At 49.9% G+C, this 18,238-nt stretch overlaps 8 protein-coding genes across 8 annotated transcripts; 4 read left to right on the top strand and 4 right to left on the bottom strand.

Annotated features, from left to right (window-relative positions):
• Positions 1-7: 7 nt before the first annotated feature.
• H6S33_000811 (uncharacterized protein) lies at positions 8-2,059 on the bottom strand (the record flags this gene model as incomplete). Its single annotated transcript, XM_044832230.1, has 1 exon — positions 8-2,059. The coding sequence occupies one exon, from the start codon at positions 2,057-2,059 to the stop codon at positions 8-10; it is 2,052 nt and encodes a 683-aa protein (XP_044700370.1).
• Positions 2,060-3,110: 1,051 nt separating this feature from the next.
• H6S33_000812 (uncharacterized protein) lies at positions 3,111-3,578 on the top strand (the record flags this gene model as incomplete). Its single annotated transcript, XM_044832231.1, has 1 exon — positions 3,111-3,578. One exon carries the CDS (start codon positions 3,111-3,113, stop codon positions 3,576-3,578), a length of 468 nt encoding a protein of 155 aa, XP_044700371.1.
• A 995-nt stretch (positions 3,579-4,573) lies between these two features.
• Positions 4,574-6,604, top strand: H6S33_000813 (uncharacterized protein; the record flags this gene model as incomplete). Its single annotated transcript, XM_044832232.1, has 1 exon — positions 4,574-6,604. The coding sequence occupies one exon, from the start codon at positions 4,574-4,576 to the stop codon at positions 6,602-6,604; it is 2,031 nt and encodes a 676-aa protein (XP_044700372.1).
• Positions 6,605-6,681: 77 nt separating this feature from the next.
• On the top strand, positions 6,682-9,231 carry H6S33_000814 (uncharacterized protein; the record flags this gene model as incomplete). The annotated part of the gene is made up of 1 exon (XM_044832233.1): positions 6,682-9,231. One exon carries the CDS (start codon positions 6,682-6,684, stop codon positions 9,229-9,231), a length of 2,550 nt encoding a protein of 849 aa, XP_044700373.1.
• An 861-nt stretch (positions 9,232-10,092) lies between these two features.
• On the bottom strand, positions 10,093-13,674 carry H6S33_000815 (uncharacterized protein; the record flags this gene model as incomplete). Its single annotated transcript, XM_044832234.1, has 1 exon — positions 10,093-13,674. The coding sequence occupies one exon, from the start codon at positions 13,672-13,674 to the stop codon at positions 10,093-10,095; it is 3,582 nt and encodes a 1,193-aa protein (XP_044700374.1).
• A 299-nt stretch (positions 13,675-13,973) lies between these two features.
• Positions 13,974-14,207, bottom strand: H6S33_000816 (uncharacterized protein; the record flags this gene model as incomplete). Its single annotated transcript, XM_044832235.1, has 1 exon — positions 13,974-14,207. A coding segment is annotated over one exon (234 nt), but the record flags the coding sequence as incomplete, so codon positions are not given.
• A 56-nt stretch (positions 14,208-14,263) lies between these two features.
• On the bottom strand, positions 14,264-16,189 carry H6S33_000817 (uncharacterized protein; the record flags this gene model as incomplete). The annotated part of the gene is made up of 1 exon (XM_044832236.1): positions 14,264-16,189. A coding segment is annotated over one exon (1,926 nt), but the record flags the coding sequence as incomplete, so codon positions are not given.
• An 885-nt stretch (positions 16,190-17,074) lies between these two features.
• H6S33_000818 (uncharacterized protein) lies at positions 17,075-18,076 on the top strand (the record flags this gene model as incomplete). Its single annotated transcript, XM_044832237.1, has 1 exon — positions 17,075-18,076. One exon carries the CDS (start codon positions 17,075-17,077, stop codon positions 18,074-18,076), a length of 1,002 nt encoding a protein of 333 aa, XP_044700377.1.
• Positions 18,077-18,238: the final 162 nt, after the last annotated feature.

Raw genomic sequence — 18,238 nt, forward strand, 5'->3', positions numbered from 1 at the left:
TCCCCTTTTAAAAATCCTCATCGAAATCCATCTCAGATTCCGATCCGCGTTCTCGCACAAACGCTTGCCCACTGGTGTACTCCGCAGCAGCCGTCGCAGCCGGCTTCTTAGCACGGTGCCTCATTCGCTTCCTCTGAGGTTGGGGTTCCGGTGGTTCCATATCGTGGTCGCCATCGTCATCGCGGGTACGCTTTCGGGAGAAAGAGGAGATAGATGCACTGCTGTTAGCATCTGAACGACACCACTTCCAAAGATGACCCTTTCGGCCACACCGCACACAGGCTCCATCGGTCTTTCGCTGTTCTCGGACCGGCTGTGGAACTCCTTTGGTGGCTTCGTCGTAGTCGTGGTATATTGGCTTGTTCCCCGACTTGCTCTTGCCGGTGCTCTTCTTATCTTGCCCTTTTTCTTTCTCCTCAGTCTGAGCCCTCCCCTTGATCTTAAACCCCTTCTCCTTTTGCCGCGAGTTCCCACCATTATTCGCCTCCCTTCCTCTCGACTCCGCTTTCCCCAACATCTTCATCTGCTCTTGATAGGCCTCATGAGCCTTACCGGCTCGTTCCAACTGTTGGATGTATTCGGAGTCGTCCTCAGTTGGATCGAAGCGTGAGTGGCGCTCCCGGATTTCATTTGGTAGTCCTTGGAGCAGGGCGGCACGATAGGATGCTCCTTTCATCTGAGCATGCTGGTTCATAATCTCCATTCTTGTCAGGTAGTCTCCGATGTTAGCAGAGTACTTAAACTGCTGCATCTTCATCGCGTTTTCCATAGCCTCTTGAGTACTTAAGAAGCGTTTCCTAATCTCCTGCCGGAACCGGGTCCAAGTAGCGTAGTCTGCAGCTGCTGGACCTAGCATCTTGGTCTCGATATACTCCATAAACCATTCCTTCGCCAACCCACACGTATATGTTCCAGCGAACAGTACCTTGTTCCTGTCCGTTCGGAACTTCTTGGGCTTCTGCTCAAAGTAGATCTCGCATTCCATGAGCCAATGCCGCAGGTTATGCTTCCTGGCATTATCGAACTCGAAGGGTATTTTGGCAAGCGAATCTACCATATCGTCGTCTTCAGGCGGCGCCGAATTCCGGTTCCCGCCTCGGTTCCTTCTCCAATTCTTCCGACCGTGCGACCATTCACTGTTATCGTCGTCATCGTCGTCGGAAGGTTCTGGGTCTCCCCCAAGGTTTCTTCTTGGTGGGTTTTGAGGAGGTTGATTTCCTCCATTTCCGCCGACTGGGGCAGCTCCTACCGGTCTCCTGCCACTATTTCCCTGCACTGGGCCGGCGTCCTCCGGTTGTCTACCTCCATTTCTTCCTACTGGGCCAGCTCCTTCTGGTTGCTTGCCATTCCCTGAGGTTTGGGGGCCAGCATTTTCGGGGTTCTTGCCATTGCCAACAGAAACCGCTTGGGGTGCATTAGGATCTAAGGGAGCACTAGCCACGGAGGGTACTACCGACAAACGTTGTCGTATTCGTTCCTCCATCTCGGCTATCCGTTGGTTTCTTGCTTCATCAGATTGCTTAATTTGTACCAACAGCTCTCGTTGTTCCCTTTTCTCCTGTTCTCGCTCTTCCCTCATCATCCTCAACTGTCGCTCCGCCTCCTGTAACTGGTTCTGGGTATTCAGATGATTACGATCCAGAACCTCATGGTCGGCGGCTCGTGCGGCTTCTTGTATTCGTTGAACATTTGCGACGAGCTCGAAGAGCGATTCGAGATGTTGCTTTGTTGCAATGGCTTCTGATCGTACCTTTTTATCCAGGGTCTGCCCGCCCCCTTGCACTTTTTCCTGAAGGTTTTGTAGCTCCTGCCACATTGCCTGTCCTGCTGTACCCAGATACCTCATTTGTGCCGCATGGGTATCCAAAAACTCCTGCATATACCTCGTAAACTGGGCTTGAGTAGAGCGTTTACTCGATTGCCTAGTGTGTGTAGAGGGTCCTCCCTGGAGTAGGGGATCTGGGCTAGCAGCCCTTGATATTACCATAGAATCTTCCCCCCCGGCCTCCTCGGTTGCGGCCGAGGTATCTATGAAATAATTATCCCTTCGGGCAGTCATTGTAATAGGGGATAATGATGATAGTTCTTCCTTTCGAGGTGACTTCGTTACTCCAAGTGAACTTGTGAGTAACAATATACTGTGAGGGATGCGTACCAGACCACAAGAGTACACTACGCAGAGCTCAGAGTTCGGCTAACAGCTACAAAGGTAGAAGTCTCCAAGGTCTCCTCAGTCAACGTCGAGTATAATTCTCCTTGATCCGATACGGGCCCTGCGAGTTACGTTATCAACCAAGATTCACTAGAGTTAGCGTGTGATGTTCGACCGTCTTCGACGTAATAGTTCAGGTAGAGTTCGAAGTCACCGTAGAGTAAAGTATTTCAGAAAGTATAGTCAAATAAAGTTGTAACTCGCGTATCAACGATTTATATTGTTAAGACTCTGATTTCGCCGATGATGGTTTGGCTAGTCAGTGAATGACACAGTATTTATATCCCTCGCTTATGTCTCGAGGACCCAGTCTACTAATAATACAGAATACACTCGGGGCATGCCCGAGACCCTGAAAAACAACCAAGAACATTTAACTCCTAAGTCCGTAACCCAAACTCCTAAATCCGCTGAAACCCCTCAACCTATTTATCCACTCTAATACACGTTTCCCTGTCGATGTTTCTTCTCCATCGGCCGTCTTGGTGGATAATCGTCAGCATCGGCTATTCGGAGGTCTCGGCCGGCAAGGCTACCTACTCAGGCCTCTTCCCACATCGCTTTCCCACATAGCAGAGTCCTCTCATGCCCACAGGTACCGCCGATAGGTACTTGGTCGGCTGGCAGCTTGCGCCGATTCGCTCCGAGCGGTCCGATCTTCGATCCGATTGATTCCAGCTGTCCCTCATATATCCACCGGTACCAAAACACTCCCCTCCGGCGGTTTGACGCTCCGGGGGTTATTATTGGGGTCGAAAACGTGTTTTTTATGACTCTGGGTTTTTTGGTCGTAATTTGGTCGCACCACACTCCGCGAGTGTGGTCAAGAGTTGATATTAGCGTACAGAGGGTATTGGGGTATCTACTAGCCTTTCTCTCACTCCCGTAAATACTTGGCATGCCCGTAACAATTACCTGGGCCATCAGACATGCCACCAGTCGGATCTGCCCACCCACCGACAGGATGGAAATCCTCGAAGAGCAAACGACTACACTCCGGAGAACAGTGGACACACTGAAACATCAGATCGAGGCGCAGACAAACATGATCACCAATATGCATTCGGCGAACCACGCGCTCCTCAACAAACAACCACAACCGCAGCAACCGCAACAACCGCAACAACAGCAACAACAGCAACAACAGCAAAAACCGCAACAACCGCAAGGACAGAGAATCCCCCCCCCAGCGATCCCGCAAACAGTTCCCCAAGCAGCGCCACAGGCAGCTCCTCAGGCCCCCCCACCCGCACCCCCCCAACCTCGTGGATGGAAAGCAGGCACCTGGGCCGCCGTGGCTGTTACGGGCATGCCAAGCATTTACGGGAGTGAGAGAAAGGCTAGTAGATACCCCTATACCCTTTAATACTAATGGCAACACCACTATCAACTCCGGTTCGCACCTACGAGGTACGGTGCGATCAATATGCGACCAAATGCGGAGTTGCGGTTTCCCTAGTTAAAAAACACGTTTTCGACCCCAATAATAACCCCCGGAGCGTCAAACCGCCGGAGGGGAGTGTTTTGGTACCGGTGGATATATGAGGGACAGCTGGAATCAATCGGATCGAAGATCGGACCGCTCGGAACGAATCGGCGCAAGCTGCCAGCCGGCCGAGTACCTATCGGCGGTACCTGTGGGCATGAGAGGACTCTGCTATGTGGGAAAGCGATGTGGGAAGAGGCCAGAGTAGGTAGCCTTGCCGTCCGAGACCTCCGAATAGCCGACGCTGACGATTATCCACCAGACGGCCGATGGGGAAGAAACATCGACAGGGAAACGTGCATTAGAGTGGATAAATAGGTTGAGGGGTTTCAACGGACTTAGGAGTTAAATGTTCTTGGTTGTTTTTCAGGGTCTCGGGCAGGCCCCGAGTGTATGCTGTATTATTAGAAGACTGGGTCCTCGAGACATAAGCGAGGGATATAAATACTGTGTCATTCACTGACTAGCCAAACCATCATCGGCGAAATCAGAGTCTTAACAATATAAATCGTTGATACGCGAGTTACAACTTTATTTGACTATACTTCCTGAATTACTTTACTCTATCGTGACTTCGAACTCTACCTGAACTATTACGTCGAAGACGATCGAACATCATACGCTAACTCTAGTGAATCTTTGTTGATAACGTAGCTCGCGTGGCCCGTATCGGATCAAGGAGAATCATACTCGACGTTGACTGAAGAGACCTTGGAGACTTCTACCTTTGTAGCTGTTAGCCGAACTCTGAGCTCTGCGTAGTGTACTCTTGCGGTCTGGTACGCATCCCTCACAGTATATTGTTACTCACAAGTTCACTTGGAGTAACGAAGTCACCTCAAAGAAAAGAACTATCATCATTATCCCCTATCACAATGACTACCCGAAGGGATAATTACTTCATAGATACCTCGGCCGTAACTGAGGAGGCCGGAGGAGAAGATTCTATGGTGATATCAAGGGCTGCGAGCCCAGACCCCCTACTTACGGGAGGACCCTCTACAACAACTAGGCAATCGAGTAAACGCTCTGCTCAAGCCCAGTTTGTGAGGAATATGCAGGAGTTTTTGGATACCCATGAGGCACAAATGAGGTATCTTGGTGCAGCTGGACAGGCCGTTTGGCAGCAGCTACAAAACCTCCAGGAGCAAGTCCAAGGGAGTGGACAAATTCTGGACAAGAAGGTACGGCAAGAAGCCATTGCCCAAAAACAACATCTGGAATCGCTTTTTGAGCTCGTCTCCAGTGTCCAACAAGCACACGAAGCTGCACGAGCCGCCGACCACAAGATTCTGGAGCAAAGTCATCTACAAACCCAGAACCAGTTACAGGAGGCGGAGCGACAACTGAGGATCGTGAGAGAAGAGCGGGAGCAGGAAAAAGGGGAGCAACGAGCTTGGTTTGCGGAATTCAAGCGGTCCGATGCGGAAAGAAACCAACGGATAGCCGAGATGGAGGAACTACTGCGACAACATCTGTCAGTAGCACCTTCTGTGGCAAGTGCTCCTTTAGACCCTAACGCGCCCCGAACGGTTCCTGTTGGCAATGGCAAGAAACCCGAAAATACTGGCCCAGTAGGAGGAAACGCTGGTCCAGTAGGAGGAAATGGAGGCAGGCAGCCGGAGGATGCCGGCCCAGTGCAGGGCAATAGTGGCAGAGGACCGGTGGGAGCTGCTCCAGTTGGCGGGAATGGTGGAAAGCAACCTCCACAAAACCCACCAAGAGGAAACGTTGGGGGAGACCCAGAACCTTCCGACGACGATGACGACGATAATAGTGAATGGTCGTACGGTCGGAAAAATTGGAGAATGAACCGAGGCGGGAACCGGAATTCGGCGCCGCCTGAAGACGAAGATATGGCAGATTCGCTCGCCAAAATACCCTTTGAGTTCGACAATGCCAGGAAGCATAATCTGCGGCATTGGCTCATGGAGTGCGAGATCTACTTCGAGCAGAAACCCAAGAAGTTCCGAACGGACAGGAACAAGGTACTGTTCGCTGGAACGTATACGTGTGGGTTGGCAAAGGAGTGGTTCATGGAATACATCGAGACCAAGATGCTAGGACCGGCAGCCGCGGACTACGCTACTTGGACTCGGTTCCGTCAGGAGATTAGGAAACGTTTCTTAAGCACTCAAGAGGCTATGGAAAATGCGATGAAGATGCAGCAGTTTAAGTACTCTGCTAACATCGGAGACTACCTGACGAGAATGGAGATCATGAACCAGCATGCTCAGATGAAAGGAGCATCCTATCGCGCGGCCCTGCTCCAAGGGCTACCAAATGAAATCCGGGAGCGCCACTCACGCTTCGATCCAACCGATGACGACTCCGAGTACATCCAACAGTTGGAACGAGCCGGCAAGGTTCACGAGGCTTATCAAGAGCAGATGAAGATGTTGGGGAAAGCGGAGTCGAGAGGAAGGGAGTCGAATAATAGTGGGAACTCGTGGCAGAAGGAGAAGGGGTTTAAGATTAAGGGAAGGGCTCAGACCGAGGAGAAGGAAAAAGGGCAAGATAAGAAGAGCACCAGCAAGAGCAAGTCGGGGAATAAGCCAATATACCACGACTACGACGAAGCCACCAAAGGAGTTCCACAGCCGGTCCGAGAACAGCGAAAGACCGATGGAGCCTGTGTGCGATGTGGCCGAAAGGGTCATCTTTGGAAGTGGTGTCGTTCAGATGCTAACAGCAGTGCATCTATCTCCTCTTTCTCCCGAAAGCGTACCCGCGATGACGATGGCGACCACGATATGGAACCACCGGAACCCCAACCTCAGAGGAAGCGAATGAGGCACCGTGCTAAGAAGCCGGCTGCGACGGCTGCTGCGGAGTACACCAGTGGGCAAGCGTTTGTGCGAGAACGCGGATCGGAATCTGAGATGGATTTCGACGAGGATTTTTAAAAGGGGACTCTGATGAGTCAGGTCAGGAGTATCCCCAGATTGCTATGTTATCACTGACGGAAAACAACAAAAAAAATATGAAAAGAAAAAGGCAGGAAGGGAGAGCGTCCCAACCGGAGAAAAAACAGAAAATTTTGGAGGAACCAATTCACGGTCCTCGACCTATCGTTAATCAGTTCCTTTGTTTTGCGGAAAAATGTTTACCTTGTAAGGTGTTGTTGGATACTGGTGCAACTGGTCCTGTTTTGTCTGCTGTTTTTGTTGATAGTTTTGAGGTCCCGAAGGTGAAACGAGACGTCCCGGCCCGGGTATTTGGATTTACGGGAGAAGTTATGAAGGGCACGGGACACGCCTTTACACAACCATTAATTATAATGTCAAGGGGGCACCAAACGCAACTATCATTTGAGATCGCCCCTCTCCCGGTTGGCATTGATGCGATCCTACCAAACTGGTGGTTGAAAGAACACAAGCCGGTACTAGGGGCAAATGGGGAAGTTTCCTACGATGGTGAGAACTGCAAGAGTCGATGCTTCACTGACAAGGAACCTCAAATAGAAATGGACGAGGGTGTACTGGACGATCCGGAGGCTCAATTCATCGGTAGCATCTGTCTATTGGAAGATGAATCGGTCAACCTCCGCAAAACTCTTCCCTCTTGGCTCCATGGGTTCCTTAAAGTCTTCCTACCATCGGAAGCCGACAAACTACCACCGCATCGATCCTACGACCATGCGATAGATCTCGAACCAGGAAAACAGCCACCATGGGGACCCGTCTACTCCCTATCCGAAGTCGAACTGAAGGTGCTTCGGGAGTACCTGGATAAAATGCTGCGATTGGGAAAGATTCGGCCGAGCAAATCCCCAGCAGGAGCCCCAATCCTATTTGTGAAGAAGAAGGACGGTAGTCTGCGACTTTGCTTTGACTACCGTGGACTTAACCGTGTGTCCATTAAGAACAGGTATCCGTTACCGCTTATGGACGAACTACGAGATCGAGTGGCAGGCGCGGTTATCTTCTCGAAGATTGACCTGAAGGAAGGTTACAACCTCATCAGGATCAAAGACGGCGACGAGTGGAAGACAGCCTTCCGTACGCGGTATGGACATTTTGAGTACCTCGTCATGCCTTTTGGGCTGGCAAATGCGCCGACGACCTTCCAGAACATGATGAATGATGCGCTGAGAGAATTCTTGGATCAAGGTGTAGTAGTATACCTTGATGATATCCTAATATATAGCAAGTCTCGAGAGGAGCACAGAGAGTTGGTCGGTAAAGTCCTTAGTAGGCTACAAGAATACAATCTGGTCGCCAACCCGAAGAAATCATTCTTCGAGCTCACCGAAATCGAGTTCCTCGGATACATCCTTGCCCCAGCAGGCGTCACCATGGCACTGGATAAGGTCATGTCTGTTACGAATTGGCAAGCCCCGCGCAGCGTTAAGGAAGTACAGATCTTCATGGGCTTTGCCAACTTCTACAGAAGGTTTATCCACAATTTCTCCGGGGTCTGTAAACCTATTACCGATTGTCTCAGGGGTGATGCTAAGAACTTTGTCTGGTCTATGACGGCCCAAGCAGCCTTCGAAAAACTCAAAACCCTATTTACGTCTGCGCCGATCTTGGTACATTTTTCTCCAGATCGCCAGACTATCGTGGAAACGGACGCAAGTGATTTTGCTATCGCCGCAATTCTATCCCAGGTTATTGACGGAAAGACTCACCCTGTTGCCTTTTATTCTCGAAAACTTAACCCAGCGGAACTCAACTACGACGTCTGGGATAAGGAGATGCTAGGAATTGTGTCAGCCTTCAAGCAATGGCGTCACTACCTCGAAGGACCTAGCCGAACGGTTCTCGTCTATACAGATCATAAGAACTTGGAATATTTTTCAACAACCAAGGTTCTTAACCGACGACAGGCAAGGTGGGCTGAGTCTTTGGCGGAATTTGATTTCAAGATTATTTACCGCCCGGGAACCAAAAATGGGAAGGCAGATGCACTATCGCGACGGCCGGAGTACCGTCCTGAAGGGGGAGGCACGCTTGGGAAACAGCCGATAGACAGGTTCTTTAAGCCCGGACAGTTGGCGGAGGAAGAGTTTGTGGTATCAGCGGTGTCGCTTGCCTCCAAGGGAGTGATTGACTGGTCTAAGAATTTTCTGGATCACGTCAGGCAGGCGGCATCGGGAGACCCGACATGGGTAGGAATGAAAGAGAGAGTTGAGCAAGGAGAGAAGCTGGGGGAATTGAAGGATATTGCTGAGAAAGACGGGCTACTCTTTTATAAGAACCGACTCTACATTCCGGCAGACGACCGTATCAAGATCCGAATCGCACAGGCAGAACACGACTCGAAGGTGGCAGGACACTTTGGACAAGACAAAACGTTGGAACTTATCACGCGCAACTTCTATTGGCCAAAAATGAACGAGTGGATTGATGATTACGTTCGGTTATGTGACGAGTGCCAGCGCAACAAACCCAGCCGCCATAAGAAATACGGTGCGCTTCTTCCACTGTCCACGCCACATTCTGTCTGGCAATCAATATCAATGGACTTCGTCGTGCAGTTACCGGAATCTGTAACGGGGGTCCTTTCTAAGAGAAATAGATTTGTATAGAATAGAGACGGCCGTGCAAGATAGACAATCAGGTTGCAGATTATTCAAAGATACTATCGCTAGAACTCAATAATCTTTAAGGGCTCTGCTACCGATAAGAATTTTGGTTTTTCTTTCTGATGAAGACTGGAGAGAACAGGACTGAAGGGCGAGAATGAGCCTGAGTACTTATACTTCAAAGGCCTCTGTCCTCTGCTCCTAACTCCTTTACTAAGTTCCGGTGGGCCTTCCCTCAGTACCGGAAAACAATACCACCGCTACCCCGCTTTTCTCTAAGCGTCAGCAGGTGTTTCCGATACCCAAGGCAACCACCCTTAGTCAAAGCCTTTATGACACCTGCAGCCTTGGTTGCCACACAACCGAGGACCTGCATGGATGAGCTGCCGCTCAGGTGTAAGCTTAATCATTGCTGTAGAGTTTCCGCTTATTGTAGACTTCCCTAGCATAGTCCCTGCCCTTCGGCGGACTTACAATGCTCTGAGGATACAGTGGATCACCGGACAATCAGAGCTTCACTCTGGCCGATCTTCTAGACACTGGCGAGGCATAGACTCGTCAGTCATTGCTCCCATGAATAGATCCCCTTCCTAGCGCCCGGAATGTAGTTACTCTAACAGCTGGTAGCTAACCACACTGCCGGTACTTGCATATCACCGTGCAACTGGCTTCTAACAATAACTCTCAGCATGTAACCGGGCCCTGTGTGTACTCATACACCAGACAGTTGAAATGGCTCCGTTACACCACTCCCCTCTTCCAGGATCTTGGTCTCCGAGATCTATAACCATTCTATTACCATTCATTCTATATGACAAGAAACTCCATGATATGCAAGGAAATGAAAACCCAAGAGGGAATAATCTACACCCCAACAATCCGCTTGTCCTTGGGTTTCTTAGGGTACCTCATATGGAAATCCCGAAGGGCTTCTTCAGCACTCTTCTTGAGATGCTCCCAAGGTTCCCATGTAGCATCCTCGTTTTCATAACCTTCCCACAGCACTAGGTATTCCACTCGTCTCCTTTTCTTATTGACCCGGCTATCAGCTACCTCTCGGACAACCCAGTTCTGTTCTCCTTCAATCTCCTCGGGTTCCGGTGGTGGAACTCTTCTCTCAGGATCTACCGGTGCTCGGTAAGGTTCCAGAAGAGAGACATGAAAGACCGGGTGGATTCCCATTTGAGGGGGAAGAGAGAGCTTGTAGGCACGGGTACCAATAGCTTCTAAGACCTTAAAAGGTCCCATCTTCTTCTGATCCAATTTTCCCAAAGGCCGCTTTGTTTGCACATTGCGCCGGTCCAACATTACTTCATCTCCGGGCTTGATTTCAGGCGGTGCCAGGGCATGAGCATCATACCACCGGGCCATCCTTAATCTAGCTTTACCCAAGCTGGCGTTCATAGCCTGCCAGATAGATTCCCATTGAGATATCATGACCTCGCTCGCTGGATTGTTCCATTCTACTCCTTCCTTTGGGGCCGGCCAGTTGGTCCTGGGTTCATATCCATAGTTGGCATAGAAAGCCGATACTTTGGTAGACTCAGAGACCGCCGAGTTATATGCATACTCTGCCAAAGGCAAGAGTTCTGCCCAGTCATCCTGTTGATATGAACAATAACTCCGCAAGTAATGTTCCAGGGTCTGGTTAACTCTTTCTGTTTGACCGTCCGTTTGGGGGTGGAAAGATGTGGACATCTTCAGCTTCACATTGAGGAGACTCATGAGAGATTGCCAAAAGTGAGAGATGAACCTGCTATCTCTGTCCGAGACTATGTCATCAGGTAAACCATGGAGTCTCCAAACTTCCTTCAAGAACAACTTAGCCAAATCTTCCGTCTTATTGAGGGTAGGAAGAGGGATGTAGTGTGCCATCTTCGAAAAACGGTCCACTATTACCCAGATCTTTGTAAACCCACTAGATTCCGGTAGTCCCACAATGAAGTCCATAGAGATGGAAGTCCATGGCCGATAGGGTATCTCCAACGGTTGGAGCATACCAAACTTCTTGTGTCTTGAGGTCTTATTCCTCTGGCAGCTGTCACAGCTCCGGACATATTCCTCAACATCCTTATCCATGTTGGGCCAAAAGAAGTTGTTTTTCACCCGCTCTAGTGTCTTAAATTGGCCAAAATGACCAGCCACCTTAGAGTCATGGGTATCGGACAGTATTTCCATCTGAAGCTTCTTGTCCTTGGGTATATACCATCTATTTTTGTAGAAGATGAGACCGTTCTTGACCGACAAGTTCTGGTCCAAATTTGGTTTCCTTTCAACCAGAGAGGGGTGCAATTCCTGCCAGAAACTATCCTCTTTAGCAGCCGTGTATAGGCGCTCTAAGAATGTATTCTGCAATTGATTCACCCTGACAGCCGCTAGCTTTGCAGGATCCAAAACCAATTGACCTGGCCTAAAAAAGATCTGTGGCTCCGGCTGCAGAGTTTCACCTCCCTCTCCAAGGCGGTGATCCCAGCGCCTAGATAGCACATCAGTTTTGCCATTCTTTTCTCCCGGTCTGTAGACAACTTTGAAATTGTAGCCTGCGAGATCTTCAGACCATCTAGCTTGCCGCCTAGTGAGAACTTTGGTAGAGTTAAAGTACTCCAAGTTCTTGTGGTCTGTAAAAACCGTGATCTCTTGCTCACAAGATTTGAGCATGTGTTCCCATTCCCGGAAAGAGGCTACAATAGCTCCCATTTCCTTATCATGAATGTCATAGTTGATCTCAGCAGGGGAGAACTTCTTAGAATAGAATGCCACCGGATGTAGCTTTCCATCGTCCCCATACTGAGAGAGCACTGCTCCCTTGGCAAAATCACTGGCATCTGTCTCGACCACCGTTCTCCTACTAGGGTCAAAGTGAAGAAGGATTGGAGCGCTTGTGAACAGCCTCTTGAGTTCTTCAAAGGCCTGCTCATGTGCTGCCGTCCAATACCATTTCTTGTCTTTTTGCAAGAGGTCAGTTAATGGCTTGCAAACCTTACTGAAGCCTTCAATGAAGCGGCGATAGAAGTTTGCAAATCCGAGGAATGCCTGTACTGCCTTGATATTCTCAGGGACCGGCCATTCCTTAACTGCCTCCACCTTGTCTTCTGACATAGATACTCCTTCTTCCGAGATGTGATAGCCTAGGTATTCTACTTCTCGGACATGGAAGGATGTCTTACTGATCGAGGCACAGAGCTTAGCTTCCCTAAGCTTCTGTAGTACCCTCTTGACCAATAGCTCATGCTCTTTCTCAGTCTCCGAGTAGATGAGGATGTCGTCAATATAGACAACCACTCCTTCATCCAGTAGTTCCTTTAGCACATCATTGATCATTGCCTGAAAAGCGGAGGGAGCATTGCATAGACCAAACGGCATCACATTATACTGATACAGTCCATAGCGGGTTCTGAAAGCGGTCTTCCACTCATCACCTTCTGCTATCCTGATCAAATTGAAGCCGTTCTTCAGGTCTATCTTTGTGAAGATCTTGGCCTTGAACAACCTGTCTCTGAGCTCACTCATGATAGGCAGCGGGTACTTGTCCTTGACAGTGACCTTGTTCAATCCTCTGTAGTCCACACAAATCCGCAATGTCCCATCCTTCTTAGGAATGAACAGTATGGGCGCCGCAGCAGGGCTGTTAGATCTAGAGATCTTTCCTGAAGACAATTCTTTGTCCAGGTACTCTCGGAGGGCCTTCAATTCTGGAGCGGAACATGGGTACAGCGGGCCAAATGGGGGAGCGGTCCCAGGCAAGAGTTTGATCTTTAAATCATTATGGGAATGCGGCGGCATTTCCTCAATCTTCTCTTGACTGAACACATCAGCCCAATCCCGGTATAGGTGGTGTATCTTCTCAGCAATATCACCTCCGTCCTCATCATGCCATACTGAACCAACCAATTGATAGACCGTCTCTTCTTCTTCCAACATCTGGTATGGAGAGATCAGCTCAATCTTGGTGGCCGCTGGGAGACAATTCTGCTTGCAGTAGTCACTCCTCCAGCTCATGGTGTTGAGTTCCCAATTGATGTCCGGGTTATGCTTCCTAGCCCAACTAATTGGCAGGTAACCGGTCATTCCTTCTTCCAGAGTAGCCACCTCCCATCGGAGTGTCTCCTTATGATCTCCCATAGTCATACGGACCGGGTGAGTGTAATACTCGCCTCCTCCCATCATGACATCTCCTTGAGCATCAAACATTGTTAGAGGTTGATCCCGCCGCACTAAGGGAATTCCATGTTTCCTGACAAAACTCTGATTGAGGATAGCTCCTGTACAACCGGTGTCGAACAGGAAAGACCCTTGGGCGCCTTCATCCTTTCCTTTGACCGTCCATGACAGTCTTGCCTTCAGTATAGGTCTTTTTCCATGTACTGGTAAGGAGGGAAGCCTCTGTTCCAACTTTCTCTGCTTAACAGCGGTTTCCGGACTTGGTTCCCTTTGTCTTTTCAACATAGCTAATAGCTTCGGGCACTACTAAGATCAGGGATCCTTTGGTTCTATTCCCAAGCGATAATATAGCAGATGTATTGTGTAGTAGTCTTTTTAACAGCGGTTTGGAAGTGTCTTGGTAGCAAATATAACTTTGGTAGAGCACTGACAGACCAGCTGTTTCGGGTCTTAAACCCATCCTCAGAGTGCTTGGAGCAATCAAATAGGCGGAAACACAATCATAATTTATTCAAGAAAAGCATAGAAACCGAAAACCCATATGAAAGAAAACTAGTAAACATAGACTAAAACAGACACTTTTTCTACCAGATGATTTCATTGTCCGAGTCTTGCTCAGGCTGAAAAACAAAATCTTCTGTAACCTCCGGGAGTACAACAAGTGGATCTTCTGCTACTACAGCAGCCACTTTAGCCTTCTTCTGAGAGTTGGACTTGCCATTCCCTCTTTTCCGCTTTTGTACTCTTACTGCTGCCACTCGGACAACAGTAGGTTCCTTGGACCAACAATCGGTCCATTTGTGTCTGGACTTGCCGCACTATTGCACAAGTCAGTCTATGCACTCTACCAATAGGGAGTACCGGAAGGTCATACCTTCAAGCATACTTCTGCTTTCATTCTTTCTTCTAGAATATCCCCCGGGATACCCTTCAGTTCCACCGCTTTGTCTTTAGGTCCAGGAGTCTTCTGAGGTCCGGAGGAGCTCACAGCTTCTCTTTTCCTCTTAGGCTGCTGGTCCTTCTGAGCGGGAGGATCTTTCTTGGTCCGAGGGTGCGCTTTCTCAGCTGCCATCCCTTGGTACCTCTCATGGGTGTGCCCTAACTCTCTTAGAGCAGCTATCCGCTCCATCAAGGACTTTGGCTTGGGATTAAAAAGAGCCCAACTCATGCCTAGGTCTGGGAGGAGGGAATTATGAATCTTATCATCCACCAACTGACCCTCATAGCCAGTCTTCCACATCAGCTGAATGATAGTATTCAGGAAGAGGTCTATTCCTCCTCGAGCTGTGTGAGCGAGGGTATTCCATTGGGCTACAGCATCATCTCTAGAGATGGCTTCACCGAAGGCAGCTCTAAAAGCATCCACAAAGGAATCCCAGCGCTTCCATCTCTGATCCAACTGCACCGGCATCCCAGCAAGGTGGTTGGCGGAGGCTTGATCAATTGAATTGTGGTATGCCTCATACCATCGGATCGCTGCCTCACCTTCCATCAAGTTGCCTGCATATCGGATCTTAACCTCCTCAGAGGTAAAGGATAGGCTCTCAATGGAGAAGACATTCTCACATTGCCGGATAAAGGTCTCCACTTGCTCCGCCTTGCCCTGGAACTTGGAAGGTGGTGGTGCCTTTGGTTCTCGAGCCCTGGTGGAAGTAGAAGGGTGGGAGGTGGTCGGAGGTTGATACTGCTGGGACATCATTGCCAACAGATTCTTCTGTTGCTTCTCCAACTTCTTCTTAAGGTATCTCCGCCAATCTCTTCTGTTACCACCTTCTGGTTCCGAGTCTGAGCTGTCAGAGTTATCCGAATCTCCTGGAGTGGGAGCGCGGGCTGCTGGAGGTGGAGGGTTCTGATTTCCGCCACTTCCTCCCTGTGCCTGAGCTGGAGGATTCTGATCTCCGCCACTTCCTCCCTGTGCCTGAGCTGGAGGGGGAGCGGTGGCCGCAGCAGAAGGGGCCACAGGTGCTACTGGTGCCGGGTTGCTGGCCAGTGGTGAGGTTGCTGCTGGTTGAGCAGCCCCAGACATGGTAAACCTTCCTGGGTTCCTGGCTAGCGGACTAGGAGGTCCTCGGCCTGCACCTGAGAAGAACTCTCCTTCATAGTCAAAGGATCGGTCGGCTCCTCCAAGGAGTGGATGTGTTCCACCGAAGCGGCTAGGTGGTAAGGGTGAAGCCCCCACCGCTGGCTGCACAATAGGGATAACTCTCCTAGTGGATCGGACCGGAAATGCTGCAAAGGGGCTGGTCTTCCGCTGCATTGTCCTGGTAGCTGCTCTGGAAGAGGACCTGGAGACTGAAAGTGGTGCCGGAGTTGCTGGTCTACCCACCACCAACCTTCCTTCATCAAGAGCTCTCTGTATCTCGGCAACAAAGTCTGGTGGAGTGGCCGGATTGGTCCACTCAATCTCCATAGCATCAACATCGGCATTCAGTTCATCTCTTTCTGCATACCTCCGGAGCTCTTCCTGAACAGAGTTGACTTCCGACCTCATGTACTCTAGAGCTTCTGCCATCAGAGCATTCTGTGCTGCCTGGCGCTCTTGTACAATGAGCAGTGCCTGACTGCCTCGGTTCAACTGACTCTGCAGGCTGTGCTGGAGGTAGGTCTGAAGCTCTGTGAAGAACTGTTGTAAGGAAACCTCATCGGTATCCTGCCAGACAGGCTCACAGCCGGGAATGTAGGTCTGTAGAGCGGTCCTGGGCTTCTTGACGAGCTGTGTCTGCCCGGTGGCATCAAGCTGGAGGGGCACCGGCTGCCATTCAATCTGAAGGGGTGCATCTGGAGCCGAGAGGGCGGACATTTTGTATAGAGGAAGAATAATCTGAAGGTGACTTGAGCCTTAAAGATTATCTGTAACGGGGGTCCTTTCTAAGAGAAATAGATTTGTATAGAATAGAGACGGCCGTGCAAGATAGACAATCAGGTTGCAGATTATTCAAAGATACTATCGCTAGAACTCAATAATCTTTAAGGGCTCTGCTACCGATAAGAATTTTGGTTTTTCTTTCTGATGAAGACTGGAGAGAACAGGACTGAAGGGCGAGAATGAGCCTGAGTACTTATACTTCAAAGGCCTCTGTCCTCTGCTCCTAACTCCTTTACTAAGTTCCGGTGGGCCTTCCCTCAGTACCGGAAAACAATACCACCGCTACCCCGCTTTTCTCTAAGCGTCAGCAGGTGTTTCCGATACCCAAGGCAACCACCCTTAGTCAAAGCCTTTATGACACCTGCAGCCTTGGTTGCCACACAACCGAGGACCTGCATGGATGAGCTGCCGCTCAGGTGTAAGCTTAATCATTGCTGTAGAGTTTCCGCTTATTGTAGACTTCCCTAGCATAGTCCCTGCCCTTCGGCGGACTTACAATGCTCCGAGGATACAGTGGATCACCGGACAATCAGAGCTTCACTCTGGCCGATCTTCTAGACACTGGCGAGGCATAGACTCGTCAGTCATTGCTCCCATGAATAGATCCCCTTCCTAGCGCCCGGAATGTAGTTACTCTAACAGCTGGTAGCTAACCACACTGCCGGTACTTGCATATCACCGTGCAACTGGCTTCTAACAATAACTCTCAGCATGTAACCGGGCCCTGTGTGTACTCATACACCAGACAGTTGAAATGGCTCCGTTACAGAATCAAAAGGATACAACCAAATCTGGGTAGTAGTCGATAGGTTCTCGAAGATGTCGCACTTTATCCCCCTAGTAGCAGAAACGACCGCGCAGGATTTAGCGAAGATATTCCTCGGTCAAATCTGGCGACTCCATGGGCTGCCTCTCGACATAGTTTCCGACAGGGACGCAAAATTTACTTCAAGCTTTTGGGCATCCCTTATGGAATTATTAGATGTGAGGATAAGAATGAGTACGGCTTTCCACCCTCAGACCGATGGGCAAACAGAGCGAGTCAACCAAACCCTCGAGCATTACCTACGAGCGTTCTGCAACTATGAACAAGATGATTGGGCAGAGCTACTCCCGTTGGCGGAGTATGCTTACAACAATTCGGTTACCACCGCCACGGGTCAATCTCCGTTCTATACCAATTACGGTTACAACCCAAGAACCAACTGGCCGACGGAAGCCGAAGTGGTCAATCCAACTAGTGACCTGTATGCTCACTTCATTCGAGGAGTTCACGACTCAGCTCTCGCTCGTTTAATAGACACCAGGGAGAAGATGGGGAAATACTATAACCGGAAAAGGAACGAACCGCCGAACTTTAAGATAGGCGACATGGTCATGCTCAATGCGGCCAATATCAAGACACGTCGCTCCACCAAGAAGCTCGATCATAAGAAACTCGGTCCATTCAAAATTATCCGACTAGCTGGGAAACGAGCCTGCGAACTGGAACTGCCACCACAAGTTAAAATCCATAATGTGTTTCACATTGAACTTTTGGAACGGTATCGACAGAGCAGTATCCCAGGCCGAGAACAACGCCCCCCAACTCCCGAAGAGGTCGATAAGGAAGGCGAGGTGCTGTACGAAGTAGAAAGCATCGTGGGAAGCCGGAAGAGTAGAAGAGGATTAGTGGAATACCTGGTGAAATGGCGGGGCTATTCGATGAGTGACTGTACGTACCAAGTCATGGACGCTATGAATGAGGAGGTACTTGACCTTGTTCGCGACTTCCATCGAAGGAACCCCAAGGCCGTGAAGGACCAACGCCTGAGACTATAGAGGTACCCCACGGGGCTAAGTCCTTCCCCTCCACAGACACCGCGGGTGATATGTGGAGCAGGTTTACTGGAACCATAGTCTGTCAGAAGATGTCCCGAGACGTGACACCCTGGAAGGGGGGTAAGCTGTTACGGGCATGCCAAGCATTTACGGGAGTGAGAG

The sequence above is a fragment of the Morchella sextelata genome (genome assembly GCF_020137385.1).
Source record: "Morchella sextelata strain SCLS chromosome Unknown scls_1, whole genome shotgun sequence".
NCBI lineage: Eukaryota > Fungi > Ascomycota > Pezizomycetes > Pezizales > Morchellaceae > Morchella > Morchella sextelata.